Source organism: Gossypium raimondii, chromosome 11 (assembly GCF_025698545.1).
Source record: "Gossypium raimondii isolate GPD5lz chromosome 11, ASM2569854v1, whole genome shotgun sequence".
NCBI lineage: Eukaryota > Viridiplantae > Streptophyta > Magnoliopsida > Malvales > Malvaceae > Gossypium > Gossypium raimondii.
The window spans coordinates 14,879,689-14,901,281 of NC_068575.1; the positions used below are offsets into that span (position 1 = coordinate 14,879,689).

General features: G+C 34.2%; 1 protein-coding gene across 1 annotated transcript; it reads left to right on the forward strand.

The window, feature by feature from the left end:
* Positions 1–5,254: 5,254 nt before the first annotated feature.
* On the forward strand, positions 5,255–6,275 carry LOC128034750 (uncharacterized). The gene is made up of 3 exons (XM_052623586.1): positions 5,255–5,337; positions 5,450–5,544; positions 5,788–6,275. Exons 1-3 carry the CDS (start codon positions 5,255–5,257, stop codon positions 6,273–6,275), a joined length of 666 nt encoding a protein of 221 aa, XP_052479546.1.
* The last annotated feature ends 15,318 nt before the right edge of the window (positions 6,276–21,593 follow it).

Here is a 21,593-nt window from a genome sequence, read left to right on the forward strand (position 1 = left end):
AGGACAGAGACGCCCCTGATGTGATCACGGGTACGTTCTTTATTGTTGATGCTCCATATACTGCTTTGATAGATATAGGTTCTACACACTTCTATGTAGCTAATACTATTTCTAAAAACTTAGGGATTTCAGTTGAGTGTACTTCTAGTGAGATTACTATATTGAGTCTATTAGGGCAATCTGTTCGGGTTAGTAGGCTATATAGAAATGTTCCATTAGAGGTACAAGGAGTTGTGTTTCTGGAAAATTTGATGGAGCTACCGACTAAGAGCTCGACTTAATTCTGGGTATGGACTGGTTAGTTGAGCATCAAGTTAGTTTGGACTGCACGACTAAAAGGGTCATTTTGAGGACCGAGGATGATAAGGAAGTGGTTAAGTTCGGTGAGCATCGAGATTACTTGTCTAATGTGATCTTTGCTCTAGTGGCTGAGAAATTGGTTTGGAAAGGGTGTGAAGCATATTTGGCCTACGTCAATGTTCCACTTTCTAGGGACTCTTCTATCAAGGATATCAGAACAGTGTGGGAATTTCTGAATGTTTTTCCTGATGAGTTACCGGGTTTACCTCTGAATCGAGAAGTTGAGTTCGGCATTGAGCTTTTACCGAGTACAACTCCGGAGTCCATCGCTCTATACCGTGTGGCACCGAATGAGTGTATAGAGCTTAGGGCTTAACTTCAAGAGCTTCTAGATCGTGGTTTCACCATCCTAGTGTGTCTCCGTGGGAGGCATTGGTTCTGTTTGTAAAGAAAAAGGATGGTACCATGAGGATGTGCATCGATTACCGGCAGTTGAATAAACTGACTGTGAAGAATAGGTACCCACTTCCGAGGATCGATGACCTATTTGATTAATTTCGCGGGGCTGTGTTATTCTCAAAAATAGATCTTCGATCTAGGTATCATCAGCTTAGGGTTAAAGAAGCTGATATTCATAAGATGGCATTTAGGACTCATTATGGACACTATGGGTTCCTAGTTATGCCCTTTGGTTTGATGAATGCTTCGGTTGTATTCATGGATCTGATAAATCGAGTTTTTTAGCCGTATCTGGATCAGTTTATCGTAGTCTTCATCGACGATATTTTGGTGTACTCTAAGACTGAGGATGAGCATGATAAGCATCTTAGGGTAGTACTTCAGATACTCCGAGAGAAACAGCTCTACACTAAGTCGAGTAAACGTGAGTTCTGGTTGTGAGAGGTAACATTTTTAGGGCATGTAGTTTCTGCTGAGGGGATCCGAGTTGGTCCTAAAATGATTAAGGTTGTGCTTCATTGGAAACAACCTAAGAATGTATCTGAGATCCACAATTTTCTAGGACTTACGGGTTATTATCGTAGGTTTGTCGAGGGGTTCTCACAGCTCCTCTGACTAAGTTTCTATTCAAGAATGTTCCCTTCATCTGTTCTGATACACAACAATCAAGCTTTGAGAAGCTTAAGTCTATTACGACTCAGGCTCCCGTTCTAATACAGCCTGAATCTGGTAGGGATTTTGTGGTGTACAGTGATGCGTTGCACATCAATTAGGGATGTGTACTGATGCAAGATGGTAAGGTTGTGGGTTATGGGTCCCGACAGCTTATGTCACACAAGGGGAATTATCCAAAGCATGATTTCAAGTTAGGTGTGGTGGTGTTTGCATTAAAGATTTGGAGGTACTATCTGTATGGTGAAAGGTGTATCATCTACACCGATCACAAGAGCCTCAAGTACCTCTTTACTCAAAAAGAGTTGAACCTTAGGCAGCATCGATGGATTGAGCTTGTAGCAGCCCATTTTTTAGTGGTGTAAGAAATAGTGGTTCGAGGCCACCAAATCTGGCAAGTAAGTTCTTAAATATTATTATTTAATATTTACAAGTCAAACATGATTTTAAAAAGGTTTTTGAATTAGTAATTTCTATTTTATAATTATTTCTTAAGTCAAGTGGTTTTAAAAAGTGAGGCATTGGGACCTCGTTTCTATAAATCGAGCCATAGATATTTTTATAAATATTTACGAAGTGTCATTAAGGTAGTATTAAAGTTTCATTGAAAAATTTTAACGTTTCGATAGTTAATTTATTAAAAATGACTAAACTGAAAAAGGTGCAAAACTTGCTACTTAAAATATTTAAGTGGTTTAATGGCTTGATTAATAAATAAACCTAAATCTAAAGGATGGGGCGGCATAAGAGAAAAATAATAATAAAATAAAGCCATTCAATGGCAAAATTGTATTTTGGTGAAATTAAAATAAAACAAATTGAATTTAGAGGTTTTTAGACATTTTCTTCTTCTTATTTCGGTTCAAAATAGACATACAAGAGATCTTATGCTGGTTCTTCATATTTTGCTTCATGTGAGTTCAATTCTTACCCGTTTCTTGTAATTTTTATGTTTTTGAGATTGTTACAATTAGGTCCAACTAAATCTTACCTTAGTTTTTTATTTTATTAAAAATTTTGGAAGTTTCCATTGATGAATATATATGATTTTAGTTATTAAATGATGAATTTGAGATGTTAATTGACATTTAAAAGTATTTTGTTAAGGAATTTTGATCAAATTATCAATTAGGGACTAAATTGAAAAGATGAAAATTTTATGGAAAAATTCTAAACTTTGTGAAGTACATGGGCTGCTATTGATATGTATGAAAATCGGCTAGGCATGAATAAGGATTAAATTGCATGAATTTCATTTTTCGAGCCTAGGGACTAAATTATAATTAATTAAAAGTATAGGGGTAAAATAGTAATTTTCTTAAAGATATGTGCTGGATTAAATTGAATATGAATCATATTAAATTGAGCTAAATTCATTCGTATAGATCCAGATAGAACAAATACGGAGTTAGATCGAGGCAAAGAAAATGTATCGGATTAGTAGGCTTCGTATCACGAAAACTTATCAAGGTAAGTTCACGTAACTAAATTGTATATTTAAATGTTTTAAATTGAATATTGACATATTGTTGTGTGTGACTTGTAGCCATGTATAATTATGATCACATATCCGATAAGTACTGAGTCCCGTTTGAACCTTAGAAATTCGAAGGATACAAATGACATGTCATTAAGGTTCTCGATATAGTTGTGATCATGCATGTGTTGCGGACACACCACAACTCTCTTGAGCTTCCCATTACTAGGCTCTTATGAGCTTCTTGATGAACAACTCTCTTGAGCTTCCCGATATTTGGCTTGCAAAAGCTTCCCAATATACGGCTCGTATGAGCTCTCCATTACTTAGCTCACATGAGCTTCCCGTTATATGGCTCGTAAGAGCTTCCTGTTTATATGCTTGTATAAGCATACAAGTACATGAATTGATGGATTACAGATTTGTACACTTCGTGTGTGCTACCCGTGTATCCAACGATATTTTAAATGGTTCAACAGAAAAGTTCAAATATGAAACAATATGAGTTCGAAATGAACGATTGCGAATATATACTTGAAATGCATGTAAAGGATATTACATGATTTATTGAAATACGATATAGATAATACATGCATGTGAATCTTACCTAGTGATTATGTATATTCATGTTTATTGGTTATGGAAAGTGTTACATGGTTAACAAGTTGAGGATATGTGTTTAGGCTTTTGGCCAAATTGGTTTGGTTACGTTAGCATGCTTACCTTAAATTTCATTGAATGGTAAGTTTATTTCCATGTTATACGAACTTACTAAGAATTAAATGCTTACTCTGTGTTATTTTCCGTGTCTTTTAGAAATTTGGAAGCTCATTTTGGTTGGAAGCCGTTCAGAGCAACCTCACACTATCCAACGGCCTTTTCAGTATATTTAGTAAATTAATTATGGTTATAATGGCATGTATAGGTTAATTTGGCCATTGATGACATATAAATGTTTTGTTGGAACTAGTCATTTGAATGACTTGTGATAGACATATTTTAATGTGTATATAAGTAGTTTTATCATGTTTGAAATGTGAGTTTGATTATGATTATATATACATTTGGTTATCTAGATAAATATGAATATTTGGTGGACATGTCTTTAAATTGTCGTTTGAGGTGCCTAAGGGCACATTGGTTGTATGTGGTAATATGTCATGTTTAAGACATGATTTTGGCTTGTTTTGATTGATTTGTTGTGGCTTGTTGATATCCATAAATGTTGATTTAGGTTGATGACAAATTGGGTGAGAAATATGGCTTGGAAAATTGTCTATTTTTGTCAACACGAGTAGAGACACGGGCGTGTGTCTCAACCGTGTGTGACACATAGCCAGATGACACAGCCGTGTGTCTCCTGTACTTTAAATTTGTAAAAAGTAGAATGCTCACACGGCCTAGCACACGGGCGTATGGCTTGGCCATGTGACCCAAGTTAGAGAGCTCCCAAGTTTGGACACCGGCTAGGACACGGTCGTGTGTCCTTATTTCGAATGCCCATACGACCTGAGACACGAGCTTATCTTTTAACCGTGTGAGCCACATGACCTGACCACAGGAGCGTGTGTCACCTACACCTTTGAAAATTTTAAATGTTTTCTAAAAAATTATTTGAATTCCCGATTTAGTCCCGACTTATTTCTAATGGGTATTTCGAGCCTCGAGGGCTCGCATAAGGGGCAAGATGATTCATTTTGATTGGTTTCTGATATGAAATGTCTGTTAATTAATCAATAAATTCTACTAATGCTCTATAGCCCTATTTCGACAATGTATACGGGTTAGGGGTGTTACAGAGCTACTCAAAGATTATGATTGCATGATAAAGTATCATCCCAGTAAGACCAATGTGGTGGCCGATGCTCTCAGTCGTAGAGTGATGACTGATTTGAGAGTGATGTTCACTCGTCTTAGTCTACTCAATGGTGGGGGTTGTTAGTTAATTTGCAGGTTAAGCCAACTTGGATTTGTCCAATTCGAGATAAGTAGTTAGGGGATGATTCTCTGGGTTTTTCAGTTTTTTTAGGTTGAGAATGGCGGTACTTCTAATTTTGGACTGAATAAGGATGGAGTTCTGTGTTTCCTAGGATGAGTTTGTGTATCGAACAATTCTAATCTGAGACAGTCGATTCTGAGGGAAACGCATAGTAGCCCTCATGCTATGCATCTCAGTGGCAATAAGATGTATTGAGATCTCTGCAAACTGTACTGGTGGCCGGGATTGAAACAAGAGGTAACAAATTTGTTTCTCGTTGTCTGACGTGTCAGCAAGTTAAGGCTGAGCATCGGTTGCCTTCGGGTTTGCTACAACCTGTTAAATTTCCCTTATGGAAATGAGAACGAATGACAATAGACTTCGTTAGTGGGTTGCCCTTGACACCTACTAAAAAGGATTTTGTTTGGGTTATCTTGGATCGATTGACCAAGTCTGCCCATTTTATTCTAGTCCGGACAGACTTCTCTGTAAAAGTTAGCGAATCTCTACGTCTCTGAGATTGTAAGACTGCATGGGATTCTTATTTCGATAATTTCTGATAGGGATCCTCGCTTCACTTCTCGGTTCTGGAAGAAACTTCACGAAGATTTGGCTTTAAGATTGGACTTCAGTACTGTGTTCCATCCTCAGACCAATGGTCAGTCTAAGAGGGTGATCCAAATACTAGAGGATATGCTTCAAAGCTGTGTAATTGATTTCTGAGGTAGTTGGAAGGATTTTCTGTCGTTAGCTGAGTTCGCCTATAACAATAGTTTTCAGTCTAGCATTCAGATGGCACCTTATGAGGCTTTGTATAGTCGTAAGTGTCGTACTTCGCTATGTTGGACTGAGTTGGGTTAGTGACGAATTTTGGGTCTTGAGTTGGTTTTCGAAACTGAAGATAATGTTAGATTGATTCGAGATCATCTGAAGACTACTTCTAATAGACAGAAGTCCTATGCAGATTTGAAAAGGAGGGATATTGAGTACTCTATGGGTGATTTCATATACCTTGAGGTATCGCCGTGGAAGAAGGTTCTACGGTTCTATCATAAGGGCAAGTTAAACCCTAGGTGCATTGGGACGTATCGAATTCTGAAGTTTGTGGGACCGGTTGCTTATCAGTTAGAGTTACCTCTAGAGTTGGACTATATCCATTATGTGTTTAACGTCTCGATGTTGAGGCGGTACTGGTCTGATCCATCTCATGTTGTCTCTGTTGAGGAGATCAAGTTTAGACCGGACCTGACTTTTAAGAAGGAGCTGGTTCAGATTTTGGATCGAGATATTAAGGTTATGATGAGGAAGTCCATTCTATTAGTTAAGGTTCTATGGCAGAATCATGATTCTGAGGAAGTCACGTGGGAACTTGAGGACTCGATACGTTAGCAGTATCTTTATTTGGTCGGATCAGGTAAATTTCGAGGCAAAAATTTCTTTTAGGAGGTAAAGTTGTAACGCCCCGAATAATTTAAGTCTTTTTTTGTGAAATCTGACGTAAATGTGTGTCTACTTTAGTGGCTAAGTGTTCTGGATGTGTGTTTGTGGTCTTGGGTTCAAGTCTCACATTTGGAAATTTTGGTTATATTTTATCCAAGCCTTATCCCTATTGGGTGGGCTTATATAATATTGTTTGTAAACTTGTATTATAATGAGCCTGTTGGTTCAAGTGGTAAGGAGTTAGTATGTTGGAGGTCCTGTGTTTGAATCCCGGCATGACCGTGGGTGATATTTTTGTTTCGGTTGGCTGAAAGAATTTGGATGGGACTAAAAGTCTGAGTGAGTGGGTAGTTGAGATTTAGTTGTTAGTGGGCAGTTGAGATTTATCTAATTTTCTCTCTCTTTCCAAAAACTTTTCTAACATCAGTTTTGTTCTCCCCCTTTTTTAGTTGATTTCATTTTCTCTCTCTACGAACAATTTTTCTTTTTGCTCTATGAAGTTCTACCTTATTTCCCCTTTTCAATTTTGGTGTTTTGAGTTTTTGGTTTTTCATACGGGTTGGTAAGTCGTGGTTGGAGGGTGAATTCTTTTAAGCTATTTCTCTTTTTTTTGACGATATTATCTTTTCCATTAAGTACTAAAATTATGGTTTTGGAAGCAGTGGATCGTGAGGTACGGAGTTATTCTCTTGCAAAATTGTAGTCAGTATCATTCGGGGAATTGGGTAAGTGTTGAACACTTGAATCTCATTATTGTTGGTTTCATTAGTTCGGTTTAATTGAGGATTTAGACTGATTTTGAGAGTTTGTTATGTTGATTTTAGGTTATAGTAGTTTGGGGAGTGTTTTCGCATCAAAACCGAACCAAGTGTGTACTCCTAACACGAAAAATCAAGCTTCAGTGAAAGCCGAAAATGTAGTCTATCGAGGCCACATGGGTGTGTGGCCGGCCGTGTGCGAGACACAGCTTTGTGTCTGACGAAGGCGTGGCCGTGGGCAAGACACGACTGTGTGACGGTGTGAGCGAGATCGTGTGGGCCACACGTGCTAGGCCAGATTGGGCGCGTGGGTGTTGGTTTAGGCTTTGTGGGCCATACGAACAAGGCTATTCTCGGCGTGTGGGCCCACACGGGTATGTGGGCCTAGAGTTTTGAAATTCCCCTAGGGTTATACAGGTCATTCCGATCGACTGTGGGTCTACCGTAAGGTCGGTAAGGGCTAATCAAACTCTAATTCATGTGCTCTGATATCTTGATAGTCAGATTTGAGTAGAACACTAATAGATACGCATGACTGTTCTGTTTGAGTATATATATATGCTATCTGTACACGAGCATGTTAAACATGTTAACTCTGTTAGTTCGATATTCTGTATCTGTGTTTGGGGTGGGATTTGCATATGTCAAGGAAGTGATCTATACGGCAACCTTTCGCCTATATTCTGATAGCTTGACTGCGTACTATCTGGTTTGTGCCGCATCGACACTATATGGTGTGTAAGGATGAGTGGGTGTTTTAACCCCACATGGTGTGATGGGATGGACAGAGATGGTGTGTAGAGGATGGGGGTAGAATTCTATATGTTTGATTTGTCATCTGATTCTAATATCTGCTACCATTATGGACTTAGGTCCACATCTGTATCTGACTGTATATAAAATATTGTATATGTTGCATGACTATCTCTATTAGGTTACACACTGAGTTTACAAAAACTTACATCTATTTGTCTGTTCTGTTCAGGTAATTGACAGACATAAGCGGGTCGGTGCGAGGAAGCTTAGCAATGACCATTTGACGGGGAATTGTTTTTATTATTTAATGGTTTTTACTGAAATTGCTGACTTTCGTGGGAGTTTTGTAATTCTTGGGCTCTTTGGACTTTTTGGACTGTTTCATATAAATTTTTGGTTTGGTTGCGTTATGATTTTTAAACTGTGGCGATTCGACAAAATATCGGTTTTACACGAACAAATATTAATTTTGAAAACACAAGCATGGTTTTGATTTAAACGGATTTTTTTCAAAATTTCGCTGCAAAATGATTTGGTTAACCTTAAAGGGTAACACGTAATGGTTTTAGTAATAAATATATAAATGAATATGTTTTTTTACCTAGACGTTTTATCGAAGTCATCGGTTTCGAGACCCTTTTTCGTAACACGGTTTGAGATGGCTTTTTGGAAAATCAATCGACTTACGATGACTTTTTGGCCATAACGTCTAGACTGGGTTTAAGGTTTTACAATTGATACAAGCACGGATGGGGTGATATTTATTAAATTCCATTCACCGAAGCTTTTTGGAAAATCAATATACTGGCGATGACTTTTTGGATGAGATCCAGGCATTTTGGGTTTAAATGTCTTCATAACATTCAAAGATCTATCTCTTAGCTTCAAAATGCATTTTGAATCACTTGATTTTGTGTTTGGAAGCTCAAGTGACGACTGTTTTAGCGAAAACTACGAAAGAGAATTTCTAGATGGGATTATTACAAAAATTACGAGTTTCGGGCTTTTAATTTGATTTTAATTAATATTGGATTCGATTTTTAGGCTTAATTTTTATTATATATGATCCCAATATTGTATTTATTATATTTTATTATTTTATTTTTATTTATTCATCAACAATAAAGTTTAGTTCTACTAAAACCACTTATTGTTTAGATTAATTACATTTTCATTATACTTGGGAGTTTTATTTGGTCGTAATTAGCTAGCCTATATAAAGGTCTCTTCATTGTTCATTAAATGCATTGATTCATTCATTAATAAAGTTTTCAACTATTGGAGTTAATTTCTTACATGCAAGATTTCTTTCTTGTAATTTTAGAAGCAATTTTTCTTCTCGATTTTCTTCAAAGCCATAACTTTTATAAATAAATATATTATAACACTTTTATAACATGTAAATTATTTTTATAACAAACTTTTGGTCATAACTTGAGAAAGTTTTTAGGATTTAAATATCATTTTTGTTATAACTTTATAAAATACATGATTATTTTTATAATATTTTAAGATTTATATTATAAGAATTTTTGTCATAACCATCCCAAACACTCATACGTATTCATGCTTATAATATAATTTTTTATAACTTGTATAAACATAAATTTTAAAATTGGATTTGGGTATCATTACATATGTAATTACTCCAATTCTTACCCTCTCCCTAGGAATTGGAAAGTGTAATTGAGGTGCTCTAATTACACCTAATTTAGTGGGACCTACCAATTAAAATAGTTTCTCAAACATGTCACCATTGTGTAATTACAAACAATTAGACTCAAATCCAATTATTAGGTGGCTTTCCAAACACTTCCTAAATGTCTTTCACTAATGGAGTGTAATTATATTGTAATTTCCTATGTCATTTTTTGTAGTATAAATTATAATTACACAAGTACAAAATTTTAATGTCTAAAAATTAATTATTATAAAATTATCCTATATAATGTGCTAATCCCGAAGTATTCAACAATACGATTACGAATAAAATTAAGTAAGAAAATAAACATCCTATGTAATTTTATCTAATTACTCTACTATTCTATATTTTAGGTTATTATCTCTCTTATGTTAAACACATATTTTATCATTGATTGATCATTGACTACGTATAAATAATTAATAATAAATACTATGTAATTTACTGTAAACAATTTATAATATATACTATGTAATTAATTAATTATATAACATGTCAAAATTTATAGAAGATTATCTCTTGTCAATAAAATTTTCAAATTATTTAAACGAAATTATTAAAATAACATACAATTATATTTTAAAACAAAAAGTAATATTAAAATTAAAATAATATTATTATTGCATAAAACTCATGGAGTTCCTTAATTTAAGTACAAAAGAATTATCCTTAATTATTCTCTTTATATATAATTATTGGGTAAATTACATTTAAGGTCATTAAATTATTAGTAAGTTTACATTTTGGTCACTCAACTTCAAAAAGTTATAAAATGGTCACCAACTTATTTGAAAGCTTTCATTTAAGTTACTAAACTATTCAAAAGTTTTTATTAAAGTTATTAGATTTTAAAGTTCTTTTTAAAGCCCGTCTAGCAAGCTTCAAGTGATGATTCAACCATTAATATGGTGGATCAGTACCCATCGACAAGTAGAAGAGCATAACTTAGGTCCAAGTTGATTTGACGATCAATGTATAAGATTAGAGAAAAAATATGTTTGGATTTTGGTTCACATACTCGTAATGTTCAAAGTTGTTTTACGAGAAGAAAAATTGAATTGTAGAAAAGAAGGGGAATGTGAGATTTCAGTTAGTATAGGTGGTGCAAGTAGAGGTCATATATCAACAGTTTTAACAACTTGATAACTTAAATAAAAGCTTTTAAATAGTAACATTTGGGTGTAGTTTAACCAAAATTTTCAATTAAGCTAAAAAACAGTTAATTATGCGGGTTTTGAACAAAAACAGTGAGTTGGGCTAGCTTCATTTGTTCATTTATTGGGTTTTGCATATGACCTAAGTTCTCATTTGGGCTCATATAGAAAGCGATATTTTGGAATACAAATAGAAGCCTTTTTTTAAAGAAAATACAAGTATAAGCTCTTTGAATATGAAACAGAAAATCAGAATGAAATCAGGTTGAAGAAACACCAAAAAGAAGGCTTCAGATAGCAGATTATGCATAAAGTCAAATCACCAAGCCAAAGCGAAAACCAAATTTGAAAAGAAGATCGATTTTTTTTTTTTAAATCAATACCTTAAAATGTATAACGTAGATCATGGTATAACATACGTTTGACTCAAAACATCTCCATCTAATCCCTTTTGTTGCCACCGTCACTTCCACTAGTTTTTCTTTTATTCATACTAACATTCTTTCTAAAATGTTTGCTCCTCTTTACCTTTCTTTTAGTCCTAAATCTAACTTATTCCTGTTTTCTGTAAGCCTCTCCGCTACCGTCGAATCTGCCCTTCATCATAACGTTTGAGTCTCGTGATGACTTGATTTCTCTAGCCTTTAATGGCTCCGTCTATCTAGTTTTCACAGGAATTCATTTTGTTTGGGATTCCATTGCAAATGTTGTTTTAAGTTTGAGTGTACACTGCCATGGGAGCAAATCGTTTTATAAAGACTCGTCGCATCAAGAGATTATCCCTTAATGGTTGAGAGTGCCAAGTTTATGCCCTATGTGCAAACGGTTGTACCAAGGTCTCTTCTTTGCTTCGTAATGTAAGTTTTCTTTTTCTCTTCATAAAATGATAGGTTTTGTTCTCCTTCGAGACTATGTCTTGTACGAGACTTAGAGTCTCAATTACTATATCTGATTTTTGTTGTTAGATTTGTGGCCTTGCCTCTATTTGTATGGAATAATGGGTTTTTTTTTTTTCTTGTCAAAAAAATTCTGTCTAAAATATCAAGATTAAATATCATGTCCTTCATTGTTTACTCGTCAAGGTTTTTCAAGCCCGATTAGTTAATAACAATGTTTTTTATTTAATTTTAATTTAATCATATATTTCGAAGATTAGTATGTTTTAATTTTACCATGTAAATATTTTTAGTCTTCGTGAACTCAATGATTGGAACAAAGTTTACTACTTAAAAGAAAAGCAATTGAACTTAATTTGATGTATGAGCAAATGTACATGAATCTAACCCTAATTGACAAACATTAAAATAACAAGGCATGGATATTTTTAAAACATTTTCAAGAAAATTACATGACATCCATATGACGTAACATGTTCTTAAGAAATGCGATAATTGCAAACCATTTCATTGCAATATAATGCATGTTAGGAAATTAAAAAGTATATTGCTTTGCATCATTCTGAATTACATTTTATTTTGAATTATTAATGCAAAATATGCTGATGATTGATTAAAGCCTTCATATTTGCTTAACTTCAATATTTTGTTGTATATTTGGATTAAAGAGTTCTAAAAGTTTATAAAGAAAAGAAAAGAAAAGAAAATGGTGATTGTGACAGAAATGATTGCTATTTCTAATATTATATAAAAATTATTTATTAGGCGGCTGCAATACCATCTCATCTTTACCTTATCTATTTGAATATATTTTGTTGACATTCTATATTTGACAGACTTTAGTTAATTTGGACACTTATTTGTTATATTGAAAATTGATGATTAAGTATTCTAATTTTATAATTTAATTTTTAGTTAATGTTCTAATTTAATAAATGTTATTTATTTAATAAATTAAAATATTATAAGTAATGTTGACATGTGAAATTAATAAGCAAGAGTTCAAGTTGGTGATGGTAATGGTTCACCTTGATTGGGACGGAGAGCTGTTGTATTTTGTGATGAAAGGAAAGTTGGGAGACAGTGAGTGAGTGATTAAGGGAGGAAGTTTTAAGTGTTTGGTTGTGTGTTCTATGATCTATTTAGTGCTATGAGTGAGTTTATATATAGGAAACAAGGGGTGCCACATGTCTCGAGCTCACTAGCGGCAAGGTCACATTTTATTTCTTTGCAATGGCGGGCTTCAGATTCATGATGCGATGTCTTGGGACAATTGAGTATTGAATGGGCTCAATGTTCCATGTGTTCTTAACTGAGGCTCACCGTGGGGTGTCTTGATATCTAAGGTCCGATTGGTATGAAGTTCGCCTATCACAGACGTGTGGATAGCACGAAGTTCACTTGGTAGGGGCACGTGTTGAACTACGTAACTCAATTGGTATCATGTTTGCATATTATTTCCTTTAAGCCTTGGTTGGGGCTTCAAGTCATGAGGCACCTAGGTATCTTCATTATTATTTACATGCCTTATACTAACATTTTTCTTGAGTCTTGCAAGTACCTACTCTTAACAACTGAGGCGTCCCCCTCTGTGAATGGCTCTCTGTGAAAGTTGGGGACAAAACTGTTGGAAAAATTGTATTTTTTTGAAAACTTTGAGGCATATTCTCAATTGATAAAGGTTGAGAGTTGAATAATAAAATTATAGTTTTATATTCTACTCCATGAGACCTTTACAACGGTATATCATATGCTCAAAATGGTTGAGTGATGAATGAGAAATTGATGATCAAAGTAAGCTACTTGTGAATATTTGTTGAGCAAAAGAAAAGCTTAGATCCAAACCCATCGGGGTTAGGGTGCACCCGCACGATGTGGGCGACGTGAAATGTTTGGACTGGTCAGGCCTAAAATGGGTCTACAAATATTTTAAGCCCAACACGAAATTTACTTTTTCTCAGCCAATATATACAAAATAAGATTTTAGAAAAAAAGACATATATCCTAATTTATTTGATTTCAATTAATTTGATTTGATTTTAATCAAATTGATTTAATTTCTCCTTTAAATGCAAATTTTGTATATTTAATTATGGATATTTCCAAAATTCCTCCATATTGAATGCCTATAAATACCTAAGAATTCTTCAAAATTTTTTACACTGAAATACTCTCTAAAATCAAATTTATTTTGCTCTCGAAAATTCTTCTTTTTTCCTCTCAATATTTTCCAACGTTCCGGTGATAGAAAAATGCAAGGTTTGTTCGTTGATCTATACAAAGGTGCTACTGCTTTGATCATCATGTTGTTGTATCCTGAGAGACAGTCGATCAACGTTTCTCCAAGTATAGTAGAAGATGCCACATCTGTCTTAAGGAAACCCTGTAAAACATGTCTCAACATCTAGTAAAACTCGTTTCTTTTTTTCAATTTCTGGTTATCATAATCTTATTTATTGGTTTTTCGCATTTGATATTTTAAATATAAATTATTCATTTTATTTTATTTTATATAAATATTGGTTTATTTATATTTATATTTTTTTCGCTAACGTGTTTTGTCTAACAATCTTAAGAAAAATTTAGTATTTTGAAATTCTCTAATCCGAGACTAACGAGACACCAAGGCGTAAAGAGAAAAAATATTGTTGTATTTTATATGAGAATAAAATCAAAATTGAATAAAATCTATTTCGGGATTTATTCCCACCGTTTAATGATTTTATTCCATTTTTATTTTGTTTCAAACGAGAATTAAAATTAAATAAGATTTGCTTAATAAATTTTATTTCATTTTTATGTTATTTCCAAAATGAGTATTAAAATTAAATAAAATCTATTTCAAAATTTATTCTCGCCGTTTAACAAATTTTATTCCGCTTTTTATTTAGTTGCCAAACGAGAAATTAAATAAAATAAAATATATTTCGGGATTTATTCACGCCATTTAATGATTTTATTCAATTTTATTTTGCTCCCAAATTAGAATTAAATTGACTAATTTTTTTCGGGATTTATTCCTACCATTTAACAGATTTTATTCGATCTTGATTTTGTTTCCAAACGAAGACTTAATCAAATAATTTTGTTTTGGGATTTATTCCTGCCGTTTAATAAATTTTATTTTGATTTTGTTTCCAAACAAGATTTAATTAAATAATTTTGTTTCAGGATTTAATCATGTCGTTTAACAGACTTGATTTTGATTATGTTTCAGAATTTAATTATGTCGTTTAACAAATCAAAGGGAATATTTCTATTTCTGGTGGCCTTAATTGTGGCTTTAAATTGTGAAAGCTTAAATTGTAGCTTCAAAATTGTGACACCAAAGAAAAAGAAATTTATCAATGATGAATTAAAAAGACAATATGAGAATGCATGTATAGGATTGATTTTTTTGAAAGACTTCGTATTTAAGCGTGTCGAGTACACCACCTCTCTTTTAGGGTTACCTACCTGGTGCATTGTTTTATTGTTATTTTTTATTAGACCGTATAAATTTTTGTTTCGGGTTTTTATTATATTCTTGCCGTCTAACAAAAGTTTTTAATTCTTCTACTTCTGGTTTTTGTTTCTAAAATTTTAACAAAAAATGGAAACTCCCACAAATGTTGTGAAAGATATGGACTTATGTGCTGTGATTTCTGAAGTCAACATGATTGACTCAAATCTAAGTGAATGGTGGCTTGATACTGGTGCCACACGTCATATTTGCTGTGAAAAACACTCTTTTTCTGAGTTGGAACCTTGTGAAAATGGGGAGAAGCTCTATATGGGCAATGTTGCAACTTCCAAGATCAAAGGGAAGGGTATTGTGGTCTTGAAGATGGCTTCTGGCAAAGAACTCAAGTTTCAAAATGTGTTGTATGTGCCTTACATACGAAAGAACTGTCTTTCTAGGACACTCCTAAGTGTACATGGCTTTAAGATGGTGTTTGAATCCCAGAAGCTAGTTTTGTCTAAGGGGGGAATGCTTGTGGGAAGGGGATATGTATTAAATGAAATGTGAAAACTTAATGTAATCTCTGTAAAAGCAAAATCCATGAATAAGAATGTTACTTCTTCATCAGTTTATATGCTTGAGTCATTTAGAGCTTATTTCAAATTGTTGAAAGAAATACCGAACCACTTGATCTAATACATAACGATGTTTGTGACTTAAAGTTTGTTCAAACGAAAGGAGGGAATAAATATTTTATTACCTTCATTGACAACAATATAAAATATTGCTACGTGTATTTGCTTAAGAGCAAAGACAAAGCTATAAAGAAATTTATTCTCTATAAGCAGAAAGTTGAAAACCAACTTAATAAAAAGATTAAGATGGTGAGAAGTGATTGTGGTGGTGAATATGTTGAACCATTTGGTGAATACTGTGCACAACATGGTATTATTCATGAAGTGACACCACCATACTCTCTTCAATCAAATGGAGTAGCCAAATGAAAAATCAGACTCAAAAGGAAATGATGAACACCTTACTAAAAAGCTATGGGTTATCACAGGAAATGTGGGGGGAAACTTCTCTATCAACTAATTACCTTTTAAATAAGTGCCTTGCAAGAAAAATGACACGACACCATATGAGTTATGGAAAGGTAGAAAACCATCCACACCCACTTTAAAATGTGGGGGTGTCTTACTAACGTAATGGATAAGGGCAAGCCGAGACATATGCGTCGTCAAAACAATATCGTTAGACAACTAATCTCAAATAGAGTTATCTCTATTGATTTTGTAAAATCAAAAGATAAAATTGCAGATCCACTAACTAAAAGCTTAAATCGAGATCATGTTGATAAAACATCGAAAGGAATGAGACCAAAGCCCGTGAAAATAAAAGGCGCTATGTGAAGGAAAACCCTACCTAGTTGACTGGAGATCCCAAGATCTAGGTTCAAAGGGACAACCTAATTGTATAGAACTCGTGAGGTCATTGTGGGGGTTCTTATCCCAAGTCCGTTCCTATGATGTAAACAGTGACTAAAAATGGGATAGGTTAACTAATGCCTTTAATGACCATTGTGTATTTCGGTGAGTTGAGCAACATAAGTCACCTATGTAAGAGTGAAGTGGAGCTGCTTCGAGGAGACTATTGGGGCATAGTTCTCTCAAAATTTTGCAGAACCAGGAGATGTACACAGCTATATGAACATACGCATGAGAAATAAAACCTTGCCAGTGAGGTATATCATCGTGTAACAGCCCGATTTTTAGTGATGTCAGAAAAAGTGGTTCGAGACCACCAAATCTGGAAAATAAGCTCGTAAATTTTTATTATTTAATATTTACAAGCCAAATGTGATTTTTAAAAGATTTTTGAATTAGTAATTTGTGTTTTATAAGGCTTTATTAGGTTAAGTGATTTAGAAAAGAGGTATCGATATCTCAGTCCTATAAACCGAGCCGTAAATATTTTTATAAATATTTACGAAGTGTCATTAAGGTAGTATTAAAGTTTTGTTAGAAAATTTTAACATTTTGGTAGTTAATTAATTAAAAATGACTAAATTGAAAAAGGTGCAAAACTTGCCAATTAAAGAAATAGCGATTAAATAGCCTAAATAGTAAATAAAGGAGGACTAAAAGGGAAATTGTACACACATGGGATGATTGAGGCGGCATAAGAATAGAAAAATGAAGAAATTGATGTGAAATAAGGGCAAAATTGTAAATTTTGCCAAATTTAATGAAATAAAAGATAAATTGAAATTTTAGACATTTTCATCATTAGTTTTCAGTTTTAGAATAGCCATTGATGAGGGATTATCTAATTTTTCAATATTTCCTACATGTAAGTTTACTTCTTGCTCTTTCCTTGAAATTTTTATGTTTTGGGACTTTTACAATTAAGTCCAACTAACCATTTCATTAGTTTTGATTTTGTTGAAAGTTTTGGAAGATACAATTGATAATTTTATATTATTTTAGTTATTAGATGATGAAATTGAGATGTTGATGGATATTTAAAGGTATTTTATTCAAGGATTTTGGATGAAATCATGATTTAGGGATGAAATTGAAAAGTTGTTGAATTCATAGAAAATTTCTAAAATTTCATGGAATTCATGGGTTTCTATTGATATATATATATATACCAAAATATCTAGGCTTGGGATAATGATTAAATTGCATGAATTTCATTTTGCAAGCCTAGGGACGAAATCATCCTTAATTAAAAGTATAGAGGCAAAAGGTAATTTTTCCTAAGATGTGACTTGGATTGAATTGAATGTAAATTGTATTAAATTGATGTTAAATTTACTCGTATAGATCCGGATAGATTAAAAACAAAGTTAGACCATGAAAAAGAAAAAGTATCGGATTAGTAGTTTACAGGTCACGAACAATTGTCGAGGCAAGTTCGTGTAACTTAATTGTGTATATTTTATAAGCTTATATTGAGTGTTGAATATGTAAATTGTGTAAATGTCATATATGTTTATGTAATTAATCTTGTAACTGAAAATCCTTGATAAATAAATAAGTCCCATTTGGATAATGAGATTCAATGGATACAGGGTTCTGTTTCCCGAAATGGTAGTGTTCCTGCATATGTTGCGGACGTACAGTAGCTCGAAAGAGTGTCCCATTACAAGCCCTCTCAAGCTTCCCGTTATAGTGTTCTTATGAGCTTCCCGTTAAATGCTCTTCGGAGAATCCCGATCAGTTGTGACCCTACATGTGTTGTGGGCACACCGCAGCTCTTATGAGCGTCCATTATATGGCTCTTCGTGAGCTTCCCGATTAAAGGCTCTTTGTGACCTTCCCGTTAGTGCTCACTTGAACTATCTATTATATGGTTATCCGGTGCATCCCGTTAATTCCACTTCGGAGCTATCTGTTAATTGCACTTTAAAGCTACCCGTTATAGGCTCTTCTTGAGCTTCCTGTTATATTACCCGGATAAGTTTCCCGTTACAAGGCTTAATTAGTTTCCCGTTATAGTGCTTGAGAGAGAGCTTTCTGTTTAAGTGCTCATAGAAGCACTCTCGGATATGAATTGATGGATTTATAGTATTGTACACTTCAGGTGTACTACCTAAGTATCCATCGAGATTTCAAATGATTCAACGGGTAAAATTCTAACATGAGAACATGTGAAATCAAAATGAACCTATCATCTGTATATGCATGAAATACATGGAAACTCGGTACCTGATGAGCTCATACTTGTTTTTGTTATTCACATGAAATACATGACTAACATGTTTGTTGAGGTTATATGTGTTAGGCTAATTGCCAAATTGTTTTGGATGTATTATGCATGTTTATTATATAAGTAAATAAATGGTAAGTTAATTTCTCGTTATACGAAATTGCTAAGCATTAAGTGCTTACTTTGTCTTATTTTCTCTATTTTATAGTACTCGGAGGCTCGTAAAGGCTGGAAGCTGGTCGGAGCTACATCACACTATCCTCCTGACTTTTCGGTATATATATAAATGGTAAACTAATTTTGGTAATAATGGCATGTATAGGTTAAATGTTATCATTGATAGAAATTTAATGTTTGTTGAAATTAGCCATTGGAATGACTATTAAATGATATGTTTTGATATGTAAATAGTCTTAATATGCTTGATGAGTATGTTTAAAGGGTTGAATGAGGAAAATCATATAAGTATATTGGATATTATTTTATGATAGTGTATTTGGTAAAACATGTTTATAAGTATTAGGCTATCTTGGTAAGTTGGACATTTGATCATAGGTATTAATATGTCATGAATTAGACTTGCATTTGGCTAGGTTTAAATGTCTTGAATTGGCTCTTGAATGTGTTTAAATGTTTATATAGGTGGAAGGTGAAATTGGGTGAAGAAGAAGGCTTGGAAATGGCGTTATTTTGTCCACACGAGTAGAGACACGGGCATGTGTCTCAAGTGTGTGTGACACACGGCTAGCACATGAGCGTGTGTTTTGACCGCGTGTCCCCTACATCTTAAAGTTTTAAAACAAAATGCTCAAAATTGAACACACTGCCTGGCACACAAGCGTGTGGCTTGGCCGTGTGACCCCTGCACTTAAATGTATTACAAGTCAGAGAGTTACACGGGTTGGGGACACGACCGTGTGCCCTACTTCAAATACCACACGACCTGAAACAGGGGTGTGTCACTTGGTCGTGTGAGCCACAAGGGCGTGTGTCCCCTACACCTTGGAAAATTTTCAAATTTCACAAAAAATTCTTTGAGTTTCCAATTTAGTCTCGACTTGTTTCTAATGTATGTTTTGAGCCTCGAGGGCTCATGTAAGGGACGATATGATAAATTTATGACTACTTTCTGATATGAATGTGAAGTAATATGAAATATTTGATTCTGATTGGTAAATCCTGATAATGCTCCTAAACCCTGTTCCGGTGACGGATACAGGTTAGGGGTGTTACATTTGTTGGTTTAAAAGCTACGGTTTAGTCGATTCTCAGACTAATGTAGCATGTATGAGTCTAGCTATACATTCCATTATATAACCTATGATAGTGTGATATCTCTTGACCATTTCAAATATGTTTTTCATATAGTAATGTCATCCAACCGAGCTGAATCTGAGGAAGTTGAGAGCCAAGCTCAAGCTTTAGTTCAAATAGTTGCATCAAGTAGTAGAAGGCATGTATCTGATGGCAGAGGTGAGGAGGCTAAAGAAGTCTTCTTTCAAATTTCGAATGAATACTGAATATATGAGAACAAATCTTGCTGTACAACAACCTCCCCCTCATGCTCCTCAATCGGTTCTCGATATACCACAAGGTACTAAACTTGTTAGATTTGGTAAGCCTTCGGTAGATAAAATCCGTAAATATGGGCCAGAAGAATTCAGAGCAACAACCGAAGATGATTTAAAAAAGGTTGAATTTTGGTTAGAAAACACTATCAGGGTTTTAGATGAATTGTCGTGTACACTGGCTGAATGTCTAAAGTGTGTTGTATCATTCTTAAAAGATTTAGCTTATCAGTGGTGGAATACTTTAATTTCTATTGTGCCAAAAGAACAGGTTACATGAAAATTTTTCCAAACATAATTCAAAAAGAAGTATATTAGCCAGAGATTTCTTGATCAGAAAAAGAAAGAATTTTTAGAGCTCAAACAGGGGAATATGATTGTATCTGAGTATGAACGAGAATTTGTTCGGCTAAGTAAATCCAGAGAGTGTATCCTGACTGAAGTTGTCATTTGTAAACAGTTTGAAGAGGGATTAAATGAAGACATCAACTTGTTAGTTGGGATTTAGGAATTAGAAGAATTTGTTGTACTGGTCGACCGAGCACATAAAACTGAAGAACTAAATAAAGAAAAGAGGCAGGTAGAGATGGAAGCCTCGACTTCAAGTAAAAGATTTATGGGCAAGCCACAATCATCGACTTCAAAGAAATCAAAGAAATATCATGATCGTTCTGTCACATCTACGGGGTATTTTGGTAAAGACCGAAGTATTCAACTTTCTAATCTGAGATCTCCGTCTCCGTCCTTAACAAGTGTAGGAAGTCTTGGAAGTCCTAAACCATGATACAAACATTGCAATAAATTACATTTTGGTGAATGTCACATGAGAAGTGGAGCTTACTTTAGGTGTGGTTCTTTTGACCACTATCTCGGAGGTTGCTCGAAAAGACCTGAAAAAGATATAGTTCAGACTTCAAGACCGAGCAACCTCTCCTCTAGAGGTAGACCACCTCGTCACCCTGACAATGTTAGTGGTAGCCGAGGTGCAAAAAAAGATTCAACAGTTAAATCTGAAGCACGAGCACCGGCAAGGACATATACTATTCGTGTAAGAGAGGGTGACTCTGCACCAGACGTCATTCTGGTACTTTTTCTCTTCTTGATACTGATATTACTGCATTGATTGATCTTGGTTCAACATATTCATACATATGCACAAACTTAGTGTCTGTTAAAAATTTATATGTTGAGTCCACTGAATTCGTGGTTAAAGTTTCAAATCCCCTAGGTCAATATGTTATGGTAAATAAAGTTTGTAAAAATTGTTTGTTAAT

Excerpts from the sequence above, each read along its gene's own strand:
- LOC128034750 (XM_052623586.1), top strand. The coding sequence starts at position 5,255 with ATGACAATAGACTTCGTTAGTGGGTTGCCCTTGACACCTACTAAAAAG. Across the intron at positions 5,338-5,449 it reads ATCTTGGATCGATTGACCAA|GGATCCTCGCTTCACTTCTC; the intron begins GTCTGCCCATTT and ends AATTTCTGATAG. Across the intron at positions 5,545-5,787 it reads GTTCCATCCTCAGACCAATG|ATAATGTTAGATTGATTCGA; the intron begins GTCAGTCTAAGA and ends TCGAAACTGAAG.